This window comes from Pogoniulus pusillus, chromosome 25 (assembly GCF_015220805.1).
Source record: "Pogoniulus pusillus isolate bPogPus1 chromosome 25, bPogPus1.pri, whole genome shotgun sequence".
NCBI lineage: Eukaryota > Metazoa > Chordata > Aves > Piciformes > Lybiidae > Pogoniulus > Pogoniulus pusillus.
Window position 1 is genome coordinate 3,845,856 of NC_087288.1, and position 13,729 is coordinate 3,859,584.

General features: G+C 42.3%; 1 protein-coding gene across 4 annotated transcripts in view; it reads right to left on the bottom strand.

The window, feature by feature from the left end:
- Positions 1-13,729, bottom strand: part of COL12A1 (collagen type XII alpha 1 chain) — a 126,782-nt gene that overhangs the window by 93,178 nt on the left and 19,875 nt on the right. For all 4 annotated transcript variants that reach the window (XM_064164218.1, XM_064164217.1, XM_064164214.1 and 1 more), the window contains 4 exons: positions 12,943-13,545; positions 11,078-11,350; positions 9,740-10,012; positions 8,355-8,627 (listed from right to left, as the gene is read on the bottom strand). In XM_064164218.1, coding sequence (XP_064020288.1) covers positions 8,355-8,627; positions 9,740-10,012; positions 11,078-11,350; positions 12,943-13,545 — 1,422 coding nt within the window. The remainder of the gene's footprint in view (positions 1-8,354; positions 8,628-9,739; positions 10,013-11,077; positions 11,351-12,942; positions 13,546-13,729) is intronic.

The window sequence follows — 13,729 nt, forward strand, 5'->3', positions numbered from 1 at the left end:
TCCAGCCTTTGAAAACCCTTTTGATGAAAAAGTTTATTCCAATATCCAACCTAAACCTCTCCTGATGCAATCTGATGCCATTTCCTCTCATCCTATAATTTGTTACTGGGTAGAACAGATGAACATCCACCTCAGTACACCTTCCTTTCTGGAAGCCATAGGGAGCAAGAAGATCTCCCCTTAACCTTCTTTTCTCCAGAGTAAACATCCCCAGGTTCTTCAGCCACTCCATGCAAGTGTTGTTCCCCAACCCCTTCACCAGCTGTATTGCCCTTCTATGGATGCACTCCACAATCACCTCAATATCTTTCTTGTAGTGAGCTCCCCAAAACTGAATCCAGCATTCAATGTGTGACCTTGGCATTGCCCAGGGAGGTGAAGGAGTCACTGGCCCTGAAAGTGTTCAACAAACATGTGGATGTGGGACTTCAGGAGATGGTATAATGATGGTTGAACTTGATGATCTTAGAGACCTTTTCCAACCAAACCAAGACTATGATCCTGTAAGTACAGAGGGACAATCACTTCTTGTCACACTGCTCCTCATACAGGCCAGGATGCTGCTGATTTTCTTGGCTTTCAAATTAGGAAGCAATTATGTCATGACTGCCTCTCAAATTTATCTCCTGAACACAATTCCCTACATCTCTTGTTGCTTATTCTAAAGCATGCAAAAGCAAGCAATAAAACGGGCTGACATCTCTGCAGTCTCATCAGAGGCACTGGAATGGGCTGCCTGAGGAGGTGGTTGAGTCACCAACCTTGGATGTGTTTAAAGGTCGTTTGGATGTGGTGCTTGGGGATATGGTTTAGAGTGAGTCTTGTAGAGTAGGGTTATCAGTTGGACTTGATGGTCCTGAGGGGCTTTTCCAACCTGAACATTTCTGTGACTTCAAAATAACTAGATCCTTTTGCACCAACAGCATCTCCAGCCCAGAAGCTTCACTGAATGCATTTCACAGTGCAAGCAAGATGGGATCTGACCACTGAATCACTGGGGGAAAAAAAAAGGTGTTCTGAAATTCACATTTAAAAGTGTAACAACTCCCCCACTTAGAGTCAGCAACTGAAATATTCTTAAAGCTGCTCTGAAAGGTATCACTGCCAGCAAAAGGACACTGATAAAACAGACCTGTAGCTTTCAAAGCTTTTCAAGACCCTCATTAGCATGAAGCATTCCTGTGTGGATTGCTTAATCTAGCAACGAATTTGTTTCTCTGTAACATAACTGCAAATTGTGAAAGTTAATCTATTCAGCAGCTAATGTACAGTATGTTCTTTTCATCTGACAGCATGCTTCATGGCAGAAAACCAAAGCCTTGCCAGACTTAACAACCACCTCTCTTATTAAAAGCCAGATTAGAAAACCAGTAGCTCTCAGAGAAATGCTCCTTCTCTATCACATTTGCACTCACCGCCCTCAGCCTGCTTATCATTGGGTTTTACTTCTGGTGTTTGATGACTTGAGGAAGGTAATACAAATAAAAATCAGAAATAAATAGGTATTTTTTTTTAAAAAGGGAAGCCAAAAGGATTGATTTGGGCTTAAAAAGGAGACTTTTCCCTGTGGCATTCCCTCTCTTGTTCTTCAGCCTGTGTTATATATCATCAAACATAACCAGCAGAGTTAATTACAGAACCACAGAAATAGAATCACAGAAACATCCAGGCTGGAAAAGATTCTCAGGATCACCAAGTCCAACCTATAACTCTACAAGATTCACCTTAAACCATATCCCCAAGCACCACATCCAAGTGACCCTTAAACACATCCAGGCTTGGTGACTCCACCACCTCCCTGGTCAGCTCATTCCAGTCCCTGACCACTCTCTCTGTCAAAAACTTTTCCCTAATGTCCAATCTAAACCTATCCAGCTTCAGCTTGAGGCCATTCCGCCTTGGTCTGTCTCCAGTTCCCTGTGAGAAGAGCCCTGCAGCAGCCTGTCCACAAAGTCCCTAAAGGTAGTTGTAGACAGCAGTGAGGTCATAGAATCAACCAGGTTGGAAGAGACCTCCAAAATCATCCAGTCCAACCTAGCACCCAGCCCCATCCAGTCAACCAGACCATGGCACTAAATGCCTCATCCAGGCTTTTCTTCAACACCTCCAGGGATGATGACTCCACCACCTCCCTGGGCAGCCCATTGCAATGCCAATCACTCTCTCTGGAAAGAACTTCCTCCTAACATCCAGCCTAGAGCCCCCCCAGCACAACTTGAGACTGTGTCCCCTTGTTCTGTTGCTGGTTGCCTGGCAGAAGAGATCAACCCCCACCTGGCTACAGCCTCCCTTCAGGTGTCTCCTCATCCTCCTCTTCCTCAAACTAAACAGCCCCAGATCCCTCAGTCGCTAAACATTCCAATTGGAAAGGACCCTCAGGATCACTAGGTCAAATCAATACTCCTACTATATAAGGTTCACCCTAAACCATAGAATCATAGAATCAACCAGGTTGGAAGAGACTCCAAGCTCATCCAGTCCAACCTAGCACCCAGCCCTGGCCAACCAACTAGACTATGGCACTAAATGCCCCATCCAGGCTTTGCTTGAACACCTCCAGGGACGGTGACTCCACCACCTCCCTGGGCAGCCCATTCCAATTCCAGTCACTCTCTCAGTGAAGAACCCATCCCTAAAGCACCATTTGTTCACCTCCCTTGGTTGCCTTGCTCCACCACAAACAGCAGCCTCCACTGATTTCATTTACTTGTGCAGTTTCAGTGACTTTGTGTGAGCGCTGAGGGGAATCACAGCCAACGAAGTAGGTCTGAGGGAATTTTTTCCATGGCACCTTTATAGAAAGGCTCCAACTAAAGCTGCCCAGTGATGGATAGCCCTGTGCTTTTGAAAGTGAGAGGATAAAAGAGTTTCCTACAGCACATATTTTGCATGTGCAGTTACATTTAATGTGGTATGAAATATAAAGCTCCAGAAGTTTCACCTCTGGATGGTACTTCATCACTGCAGGCAAAAATCAGCCAGTGGCTGAAAGAGGCTGCATAAAAGATCAGAGCACTATAAATTTCCTAAAATCTGGATTATTGGAGAAGGAAAGTACATTCCTTCAACAAAAAGGCAACAAAAAAACCCCACCATTGCCTCTCTTTTCCTGCTCCACAAACATGCACAGAGGAAAAAGCAATAGTCATTCTCTCTGAGTAACAATTGCCTGTATGGTGTGGAACAGCACCCTTGGAAATTAGTGATTTGCTGATTACTCATTTGCTGAACTCTCTATGCCACATTGTCTGAGACCAGTTCATAAAATTCTGATCCTCTGGCATGTGTTTATCTTTGGGTTGGACCAGATAGCTATGCAAACAGTTTATAGAAGAGATTATCTACAGTCACTTGAGGGAGTATTTGCCCTTCTCTCCTTCTATGTGGAGAAAAAATCAGGGCAAGCATATACTCAGGAAAAAAAAAAATGAAAAGGATAACAAAAGGAGAGAAGCAGAGATTAGCCAGCTGTTAAACTTTCTGAAGTTCACAGGAGGACTGCTGGGTTTGTGTGGATTGATTTTTCCCAAGTAACCTGAAACAAACAAACAGCTTCAAACACCAAAAAAACTGGCAAGGGGAGCAAAGCAGAGGAAGAGGAGGAACTTTGGAGAGAGGGTTCTAACTGCACAAAACTAACTTGGAGATAACATATGTAACAGAAGGGCTTTCAGTGAATGCCTAGGCAGGCATGTTCTTGCAAATCATGTCAAAGCAGTTTAAAAACTCCCTCTCTGCTGAAGGCTACCCTTGCAACCCAGGCACATAACTGCCCAGTAAGTGCCTACTACACACAGAGCAAAATAAATAATCACTGAAAGCAGTAAGAGTATTTGTCTACACTTTTAGTCACAGGGGATCAGTTACTTACTCAGGGAAAATCCATAAACATCTGAGAGCTTGGATTTTTCATTTCCTGCCTCTTGCCTATGTGGCAATAGTCGCAATAGCTGCAGAAGCTACTGTACCCAGCTCCTCGTTTCTCACTTTGCTATTGGTGCTGAAATGTCCACTACATCCAGACTGATTTCTCTTAGACTACATATCAATGCCATAAACTAGCTGTCCCACTTTGAAAGGCAATCTCAAACCTAGCTCTTGATATGACGACAAACTGAAGTGGCCAGCAGCTATGGGCATCACTGACTGAATAGGTTGGGTGAGAATTCATATGGTGAAGACATCAAGCAAGGCCCCACTGGGATTCCTGATGCAGGAAAAGGACTTGAGAGTGCTCAGAGCTTCAGTGCCATTTGCAGTGAAAAACACACACTGCACTGTTTTGGTTCTCAGGCACTATGGCTCACAGGAAAAACAACTGAAATAATAAACACTTTTTTATGCTTCCTTTCACAGCTTTTTTTGTCGTTGCTGCTGATAAGTTTATTTCTCTAGGAGCTGAGATCTGTCCTATTCCCAGCCTCAGTCAGATGAGTTACTTCAGCTAATAGTCAGTCAAGCATTCACTTCACTGACCTGTGTAACTTTTCAGCTGAGTCCAAGCTATTCATTTTAGCTTTACAAGCAGCAGAGTTTCTTTTCTCAAGTAAACTTCCATACTAAGTTTTGAAGTATGAATTTTGCCTTTGAGTTCCAAAGTTGCTACCTTTATGTTCTGAAATGTCTGCTTTTCTTCAAAGGTTTTGCCATTTTATCCTTCAATGAGGCAAGACAGTACCAAAGAGGGACATATTTTCTTCAACAGGTATTTTAAGATCCTTTCACATCATTAGTCAGAGAAGAGTCTTTTAAAATACATATGGAACATGTCAAAGAGTTTTGGCCTAATTCAAGTGGGTGTCAAGAAGAAGGGGTCAGTCTGTTTTCAGTAGTGCTCTGTGCAGGACAAGAGGCAGCTGATGCTAACTGGAACACAGGAAGATCCACCTCAACATGAGGACAATTTTCTTTATAGAGCCCAGGAACAGACTGCCCAGAGGGGCTGTGGAATCTTCTCCAGAGACTTTCAAAACCCACCTGGATGCATCCCTGTGTGGCTTGCCCTAGGTGATCCTGCTTTGGCAGGAGGGGTTGAACTCAACCTCCAGAGGTCTTCTCCAACCCCTTCATTCTATGATTCTATTTTTAGGACTCCATGAAACTGCAGATATGCTGATTACAAAAATATACAGTGGAAGGAGAACATCATGATTTAAACCTCTGCTGCCATGCAAAGAGAAATTTCACAGAATCATCAAGATCATCAAATCCAATCATTAGTTTCACACTGACAACTCTCTGACTAAACCAAATCACTCAGCACAACATCTAATCCCTATGCATTGCTATGGTTGCAAAGGACCACCAGAATCATCCAGTCTAACCTTCATCCCAGCATCCTTCATCACTAGACCATAGCCCCAAGCACCACATCCACTCTCTCTTTAAACACCTCCAGGGACAGTGACTCCACCACCTCCCTGGGCAGCCCATTCCAGTGCCTAATGATTGACATCTGCAAGATTTTATCTAACCAAGAAAAAGTTAATCAACAGCTTTAGTATCAAAAGTAATGTTTTCTGGAGTGCACCCTGAGGGGATTTTCATATCCAACTGAGTCTTTGATGGATTTGCATTTGAGTCACAAAGCTATACCTGCCAAAATGGGGAAAGTACTTTGTAATTTGGTTTTCTCTCAGCTAAGGAGCTGAATAAAAAGCAATTCAGTTAAGTGACAGGGTACTCACTTGTTCATATTTATCCCAAGACAAAATATCTCACATATTATTATTATTTAAAGCTTTAATTCAATTACTTAGAATAAAACCACTTACAAGAATGCTTCTGTGTCTTTTTAAGTGCAACAGATGTTTTAGAATCTATCTGCTTGCATATAAACCCTTTCCTCACCTACAGTCAGCATCCTTCTAAATTCTTTGACTCTGTAAGCAATTTTCAGGATGTTTCTCTTCTTATGGACAATTTATCAATGCATAAAACCCAAATTAGGATCAGAGCCTTCTTGCAGGGGGCAGGGAGTACCGAAAGGACAAGACAGTCCCTATCTGAGACTGAATTGATGTTTCCTGTCTTTTCAATTCTGCTGTACTTTGCTCACTGCTCTCTTTACTTGGAATGCATTCTAATAGAAGAAATGCCTTAGAAGACTTTCCTATTGCCCAACTCTTACAGCAGTGTAGAAAGCTAAGCTTATTTTATGGATTCAGAACACACTTGGTCTCTCCAGAGCTCCGTGCCAATTACAGTAAATGTAAACATCTAGCTTGGTCAATCCTTCACTACAATTTGAGGCATCTCCCTAAGTGGACAGTCTGTTCAACACAAAGTCTCTCAAGATGTGCAAAGGAAGATTGAGGAGTTTGTCTCTCCACTGACAGTACAGATTAAAAAAAAACAACCCAGGAATGTCAGGCTCCTCTACTCACTTGAGAGCCAGTTTGCTCTTGATCTGAGACTGAGATTTACATTCCTGGATGCACAGTGGCTTAAGTCCAACAGAAATAGTAAAGGAGACTCTTGGCCAGCATGCACTACAGCCTCATCAATCTGATGGGATGCAGAGATGTGAATTCAAAGCCTCCAAGACTAAGGCCAATAGCTCCACATTCCCTCTTTCCTCCAAAAATTTGTTAACCCTAGCAGAATACTGTACAAAAACAAGTGGCAGCTCCACCACCCGCAGGGAAGTTCCTTAAGTCCTGGAGGAGATGGGCAGAATCCAGCTACATGTTCTCCTTTACTGGGATCTCAGCAGTGTTCTGGCCATGAGACAGGTTCTTTTCTCCTCCAAAAGGAGTGTGCTGGATCTTCCACGTGTAGTGCAAGTGAGGGAGCTCGGGAAGTTTCAGCACTTATTGCAAGATGCCTGATGGCTGCACCTTGTCTCAGTGCCAAGTAGGGGAACTGGAGCATTGTCTGAGATTTAGGTGGTATGGCAGACAAGGGGTTGATGCCTGGCTCTCAGTTGCTCCTTCTGTAGTCAATGGACAGAGAAATGTTACTTTAAAGGAAAAATGAGCTCTAAGCCTACCTGCCTTTTTAAATTTCCTGCTTTCCTTCATTAGTTACAGAAGGATGCTAGAGAGCACGTCTGCAAACTACACTGTTCAAAGAAGTGCCTACATTTCACTGAGATGGATCCAGTACATTGGAACTGGTTTTTTTACCTTCTTTTAAATCACTTTCTTATTTAAAATATCTTTTCTGTTCTGATTCTCTAATTTATGTCATAAGCACAAAGTTAAACTGGTGAAAAAGACTGAGAGCCAAGTATATCCCTACTATAATTCCATTCATATCCATGGATGACTTTTAACTCCAGATAATCCATCTCTAAGATCTTTTCAAGTTCTATGCCTACAGAGCTGCAGTATCAGACTTGAGCAGCACATACCTGGCCAGCACAGAGCAGTCATACTTCCTTTCATGGCCTAGGAAGAAGCTTTCCCTATCCTCTGACAATTAACAGATGACAGTGAGAACGCTCACAGAGAAGCAGCCTGAGAAATTCTCCACTCAAAGGCAGAGTGAAAGCAGCCTCCCCTCCTTATAAGAAAATCTTTGGCTCTGAATGCTTTTGCCAGTATTCTACTAATGCTCAGCTCCAGGTTCTTACTCCTTTTAGTTCAAAACAGGATTTGATTCATTATTCCTATGCTCAGACTAAAGCAAAAATGGTCCCTAAACATCTTTCAGTCTCAGTGCAGTAGAAATTCTGCATGTCCTCAAATGGATACTTTCAACTCATCAATTCCTGCTGTTAGCATTAAGTGCAATCTGCCACTGAAACTGCTCAGAAGTTGAGACTCATAGATTTATAGACTACCAGGTTGGTAGGGGTCTCAAGGATCATCTAGCCCAACCTTTCAGGGTAGGAATATTGTAGAATCATAGAATCAACCAGGTTGGAAGAGACCTCCAAGATCCACAGTCCAACCCATCATCTAGCCCTGTCCAATCGACTAGACCACGGCACTAAGTGCCTCATCCAGTCTTTTTTTGAACACCTCCAGGAGTGGGAACTCCATCACCTCTCTGGGCAGCCCATTATAGTTTAAGTGAGAGTTATAAGACAAAATGAGACTAACAAGACAAAACAAGACAAAACGTTTCACTAAGGGTGGCGTGGAAGTACAGTCAGGTTTGGTTGGTGTTGCTTTTGGCAATATCTTTTTCAAGAGCCCCAGAGTGGCCTCCACAACAGGAGACTCGACCCCACTGTTTTCTCTGATGCTCAGCAGGTTTGGAATGTCCCTGCAAAGCTGGAGGGCTTGATGTCTGTTTTTCATGCATATATTTACTTCTACAGAAACCTCAGGAAGACAGCACACTGTAAGACAACTCAAACATCAATCAAATAAACAAATGACTTCAAGGAAACAATAAATAATTACCTTCAAGTGTTTCTCCCTCTCCAGAAAGGGCCTCTCCTGCTCCAGAGGCATACAAGGCAGACACAGTCAATGCATATCTAGTGGCTTGGTCCAAGCCTTTCAGAACTTTGGAGGTAGTGTCACCTTTCACAGTCACTTCCTTAGTTTCCCCTCCTGAGACTGGAGTGTATGTTATGAAGTACTGCTGCACTTTGCCAGGAGCAGCACCCCAAGACAATTTCATTGTTGATGTTGTGGCATCAGAAACTCTCAAATTTCTTGGGTTTCCTCGAACTGCACATGTCAAAAGACGTTGAAAACAAGTTGAAGCAAATTTCATTCCTTGTTTTACTTTTCAGGTTACCAAAACATAGTGAACTTAATGCTGAAAAAATAACTCCTGAATAGACTGCATTGACACTGCTGCAGGATAATTTTACTGTAATCAGGACTGTACAACTCCATCCCCACCCTTTTTGGGGGGAAATAATGCCAAATTAATTCTTCTTGCTGCCTTTTTTTATTTCTGTTAAGACAGGCTCAATCCTGAAATGCTTATGCACACTAGCACCTGAATATATGCCAAGCTCCATGTCTGCAGTCAAAGATCACCAATGCAATGTTAAATTAACACATTGTGGTTTCCTACAGAGTTTTTTTGGATAATAGTTTTTTCTGGGTTTGAAATATATAAAATTTCAGTGCACCAGTGGTCAGGACACAGAACCATAGAATCATAGAATCAACCAGGTTGGAAGAGACCTCCAAGGTCATCCAGTCCAACCTATCCCCCAGCCCCATCCAATCAACTAGACCATGGCACCAAGTGCCTTATCCAGTCTTCTCCTGAACACCTCCAGGGATGGTGACTCCACCACCTCCCTGGGCAGCCCATTCCAATGGCAGCAGCCCATTCCAATGGCATACTCTCTCTGTACCCTTCAGATTCTGTTTAACAAGGAATGATTCCTCTTAAAGGGTCATACATTTGTGTACAAGTTAAGATAGCTTCACTAGATTAAATGTTTCATTTATTCCTTGCTAGTCATTCAGAACAAAGTGCCAACAGGATCTGAATTTGCTGAAAAGAAATATGACTTGCACCATTGGCAACACAAATAATCATGAGGACAGTTAACTAAACACAGAGGTAGATTCTTCACCCTTGTTACCTTGCCATAGTAGGTGCTGCAGGTTCAACAGGCTACATTTTGAAACGAAATATTACTATTTTGATTCTTACTATTTTTGTCTTAAATTACCTCTCAGCTAGCCTGGAGTGATTTTATAAATGCCTGTTCATCTGGTGTAATTGGTAGGGTAAATAAGGGTTACTTTCTTTTCAGCATATCAGCATGCAGGGAGCTCTTCTCAAGCTCACTGCATCCACAGCATTGCCCACGTACCTTCATCAGTTTTTGCATATCCACTCAGTGACTTCCCAGGCCCAGACTGGTACTCAGGAATAACAGACACTTCATATCTTGTGTCTTGGATCAAGCTCTGCAGAATAGTTGACCTTTCATTTGCTGAGACAGTCACTTGTCTCCTTTCTCCTCCTGTAAGTGGTCTATATAGCAGGCGGTACCGCAGGACGTTTCCTGGAGCTGGAGTCCAGCCGACGACAAAGCTATCAGTAGTTTCATCTGTTATCCTTAAGTTTCGAGGAGCACCTTTAACTGCAAAACAAAACATAAGCACATACTGTTTGGAAATATTTGCTTTCAGTTACATAGTATCTGAAGAGAAAGCATTCCAACCATTGCTTACCAAAACACCACCTTGTGCTGCCCTCTCATAGTTCTGAATAATGAGAGTGAGGCAACACCTTTAAAAAGCATGATTTAGACCAGACTATGTGTTCAGCTACGAAAAAAATCAGATTTACTGTCATCCTCTTCCTCTAAATCAGTGCAAATGCACTGTGGCAAGTTTACCTGGAGGAAGTGCAGCTACCATGATTGAATTTTCAGCCATGGTCACATAACCTCACACTGACATCAATGGAAGGTTTGAATCAGTAAGAATCATTGGATCAAGGTTCTGATGAGAAACAGCTGACCAAAAATTCAGCTGCTTTTAATCCTATGGTGTATAAACCAGGATTTCTACTAAAGCTAGATCACAGGCTCTTAGAAGAGACCTCCATAGATCGAATCCAACCCCCCTGCCAGAGCAGGATCATAGAATCTAGCATAGGTCACACAGGAACACATCCAGAGAGGGCTTGAAAGCCTCCAGAGAAGGAGACTGCACAATATGTAGGCACAGCAAATTAGTACATTTAAAGTCAAGCATACAGCTGCATAAAGTCAACATACTTATGTACCTGATAGTCATAATGAATAGAGCAAGAGAGCAGAGGGGAGCAAGAAGAGAAAAGAGATAAGAGGAGTTGGAAGGGGCCTCCAGCAATCATCTAATTCAATGTATTAAGATTAATACATGCCAATGAATTTATAATTGAGAATGCACCATTTCATTTGAAAGGAGCCGCTGTAGAGAAACACAACACCCGCCTAACTGTTAGGGAAAACAAAATCTGACTTCAGGAATTCAGTGCTGCCTTATTACTGGAATTTTACATCTTCACTAAATGCATTGAGACAATAATGTTGATTCTCATCCTGTATACCAGGAGAGCTTCTCGGGCTTGGGCAGCTGTTTCAGGTACACTCATTCTCTCAAAGCAAATTCTTATTTGAAGATATGACTCCTGTGTTTGAGAGTCATGAGAAGCCTACCTTCTAAGGTGGTTTCCTCTCCATCCAAGGCAGGGCCATCACCATCTTCATACTCAGAAATCACACTGACTGCGTAAGTAGTTTCAGGCAGCAAGTTAGTGAGAACTGAGCTGGTGCTTGAAGCTGGTACCGAAACAATGAATTCATCTCCACCAACTGCCACTTTGTATTTGATTAGATAGGACAAAACTTCAGCTCCAGCTGGAGACCAGCTCACTTTGAAGCTGTCAGATGTCACATCAGAGAAGACCATATTCTTTGCAGGTACATAAGCTGCATGGAAACAAAAAAGCATGGATGAGGCACACTTGCTAGGATATTTTTTTAACACTAGATCTCTATAAATAAATGAAAAATGGCCCTCAATAATTTGATTTATTCTGTTTGAACAGTATTTGTTTGCTTACAGCTATCAAATTTCATGAAGATTACATTTAGGTTGTCTCAAACCATATGATAATGAGTAGAAGCACCACCTCAGTGATTTCTAGATCACAAAAAGAGAGCAGTTCATCTAAATGTTATACTTCTCAAAGGTTAGAATTGGATGATCAAGTTGGGTTTCCTCTTCCTCATGTTCCACGAACAGCAATAACATTATGACCCCAAAGGAAACTAAGAACCTTTGAGTTTTTTCAGATCTAGATTAGCAAACTGGACAAAACTGAGCCCAGTACTTTGTTTTCAGGAATGGAGTCAAAGGCAAAACAAGGAACTTCACATGAGGCACAAACACAAATCTGATGTCCTGGGCTTGCTTTGGTTAGCTTTGAGGAGGGGGTTTCAATACTGGGGACTATTCAGTATCAGTGTTCTACTAAATACAGGCAGGGACACTGAGGGTGCAACTAATCATAAGTGACTTTAGCTGACCAAAATTTGGTCATGTGGAAATCTTTTAAATAGTAAGCATTTTCCTAGCTCACCAATTTTGGATGCATGTGAAGATGTTCATGTGTTACTTCATGTCAGTCTTCACACTTAGGTGGAGTTTTGTATCACCTAGCATACGCTGACTCAAATTGTCTTCTTTTAGCCCATGTTAGAGGGCCATTCACTTCACCCTACAAAGTAATCAAATCACCCTCTGGAGATGTTAGCACTGCTCTGAAATCCTAGAAGATAAGCTTAGAGTAGCGACCTTATTTTGGACAGCTAAAGAAGATTGTCCCTAATAAGTAACTCTTTTACTCAAGACATTGAATGTAAAAGCAGAGCACAGCCGTGAAGGTAGTTAAGGACAGATACACACTTTAAGGGCTCTGTAGGAACTTAGGAGGGGAATAATTTCTCATCTCTATTCATTTCCCCTGCTGCTTTTAACATGTTTGAAAACAAAATCCCTAGTTATTTAAATCATCGTTTGTATATGGATAATGATAGGTTGGACTGGATGATCTTGGAGGTCTCTTCCAACCTGGTTGCTTCTATGATTCTATGAATTTCATATCAACTCACAGAATCACAGAACCATTTAGGTTGGAAAAGATCCTCAAGATCATCCAGTCCAACCAATAACTCTGCTCTACAAGGTTCACCCTAAACCATAGCCCTAAGCACCACATCCAATCGACTTTTAATCACATCCAGGGTTGGTGACTCCGCCACCTCCCTGGGCAGCCCATTCCAATGCCTGACTACTCTTGTTGGGAATTTTTTTTCCTACTGCCCAGTCTAAACCCACCCAGTGACAGCTTGAGGCCATTCCCTCTTGCTCTATCACTAATTACCTCTGAGAGGAGACCAGCACAAACCTCTCCACACAACATCCTTTCAGGTAGCTGTGGACACCTGTAGGTAGCTTCAAGTATAGTTCTTTTTTCATTGCATTTCCCACATTTCTCTAAGTTATAGCAGCTACTCACATTTTTTCCTTATGGCAGCCAGCTCCTGCTCAATCCTCAGGCAGACAGACTGTGTAAGTTCAAAGGATATTCTTTGAAAAGCATCAAAATCTTCCACCGTGTACACGTGGGTTTCAGCAGGAGGAGACGCGATGGCTTCTAACTCTGTACGCACTGCATCCTTCACACCCACTGCAAAGATTTCTACATCTGCATCCCTCAGCTTTATTGCAGGTTCTTTAAAAGCATCTGATGATTTCCCATCAGTAATGAGTATCATGACTCTGGGCACATTTGGTCTTGATCCTTTGCTGGTAACAAATACTTTCTCCCTCACATATGTCATGGCTTTGCCTGTGTTGGTAGATCCACCTCTGTAGGGGAAGGTGTTAATAGCCTGAATTATGTCTTCCACTCTGTTGTATCTGTTCAAAGAAAACTCCATATGGGGTTCTCTGCTGTACTGGACAAGACTTATCTGTACTTTCCGAGGTGATATCTCAAAGCTTTTAACTAGCACTTCCAAAAAGGCTCTTACTTTAACAAAATTGGCGATACCAATGCTGTAGGAACCATCCACTAAAAACACAACATCAGCTTTTACATCCACACCACGTGAGCATTCTGGAAAGAAAATAAATGAAAAAGTGACACTATAACCAGATATTCAACAGTCAGAGCACTGCAATTGCATCTGCAGGTTATGTATCACACCTGCTGTTGCTTGCACAGAAAATGAACCCCCCTATTTAAAGCTGCTTTTTGTCGATGCTAAAGTTGTGATATTCATAGAGTCAGAGAATGGGCT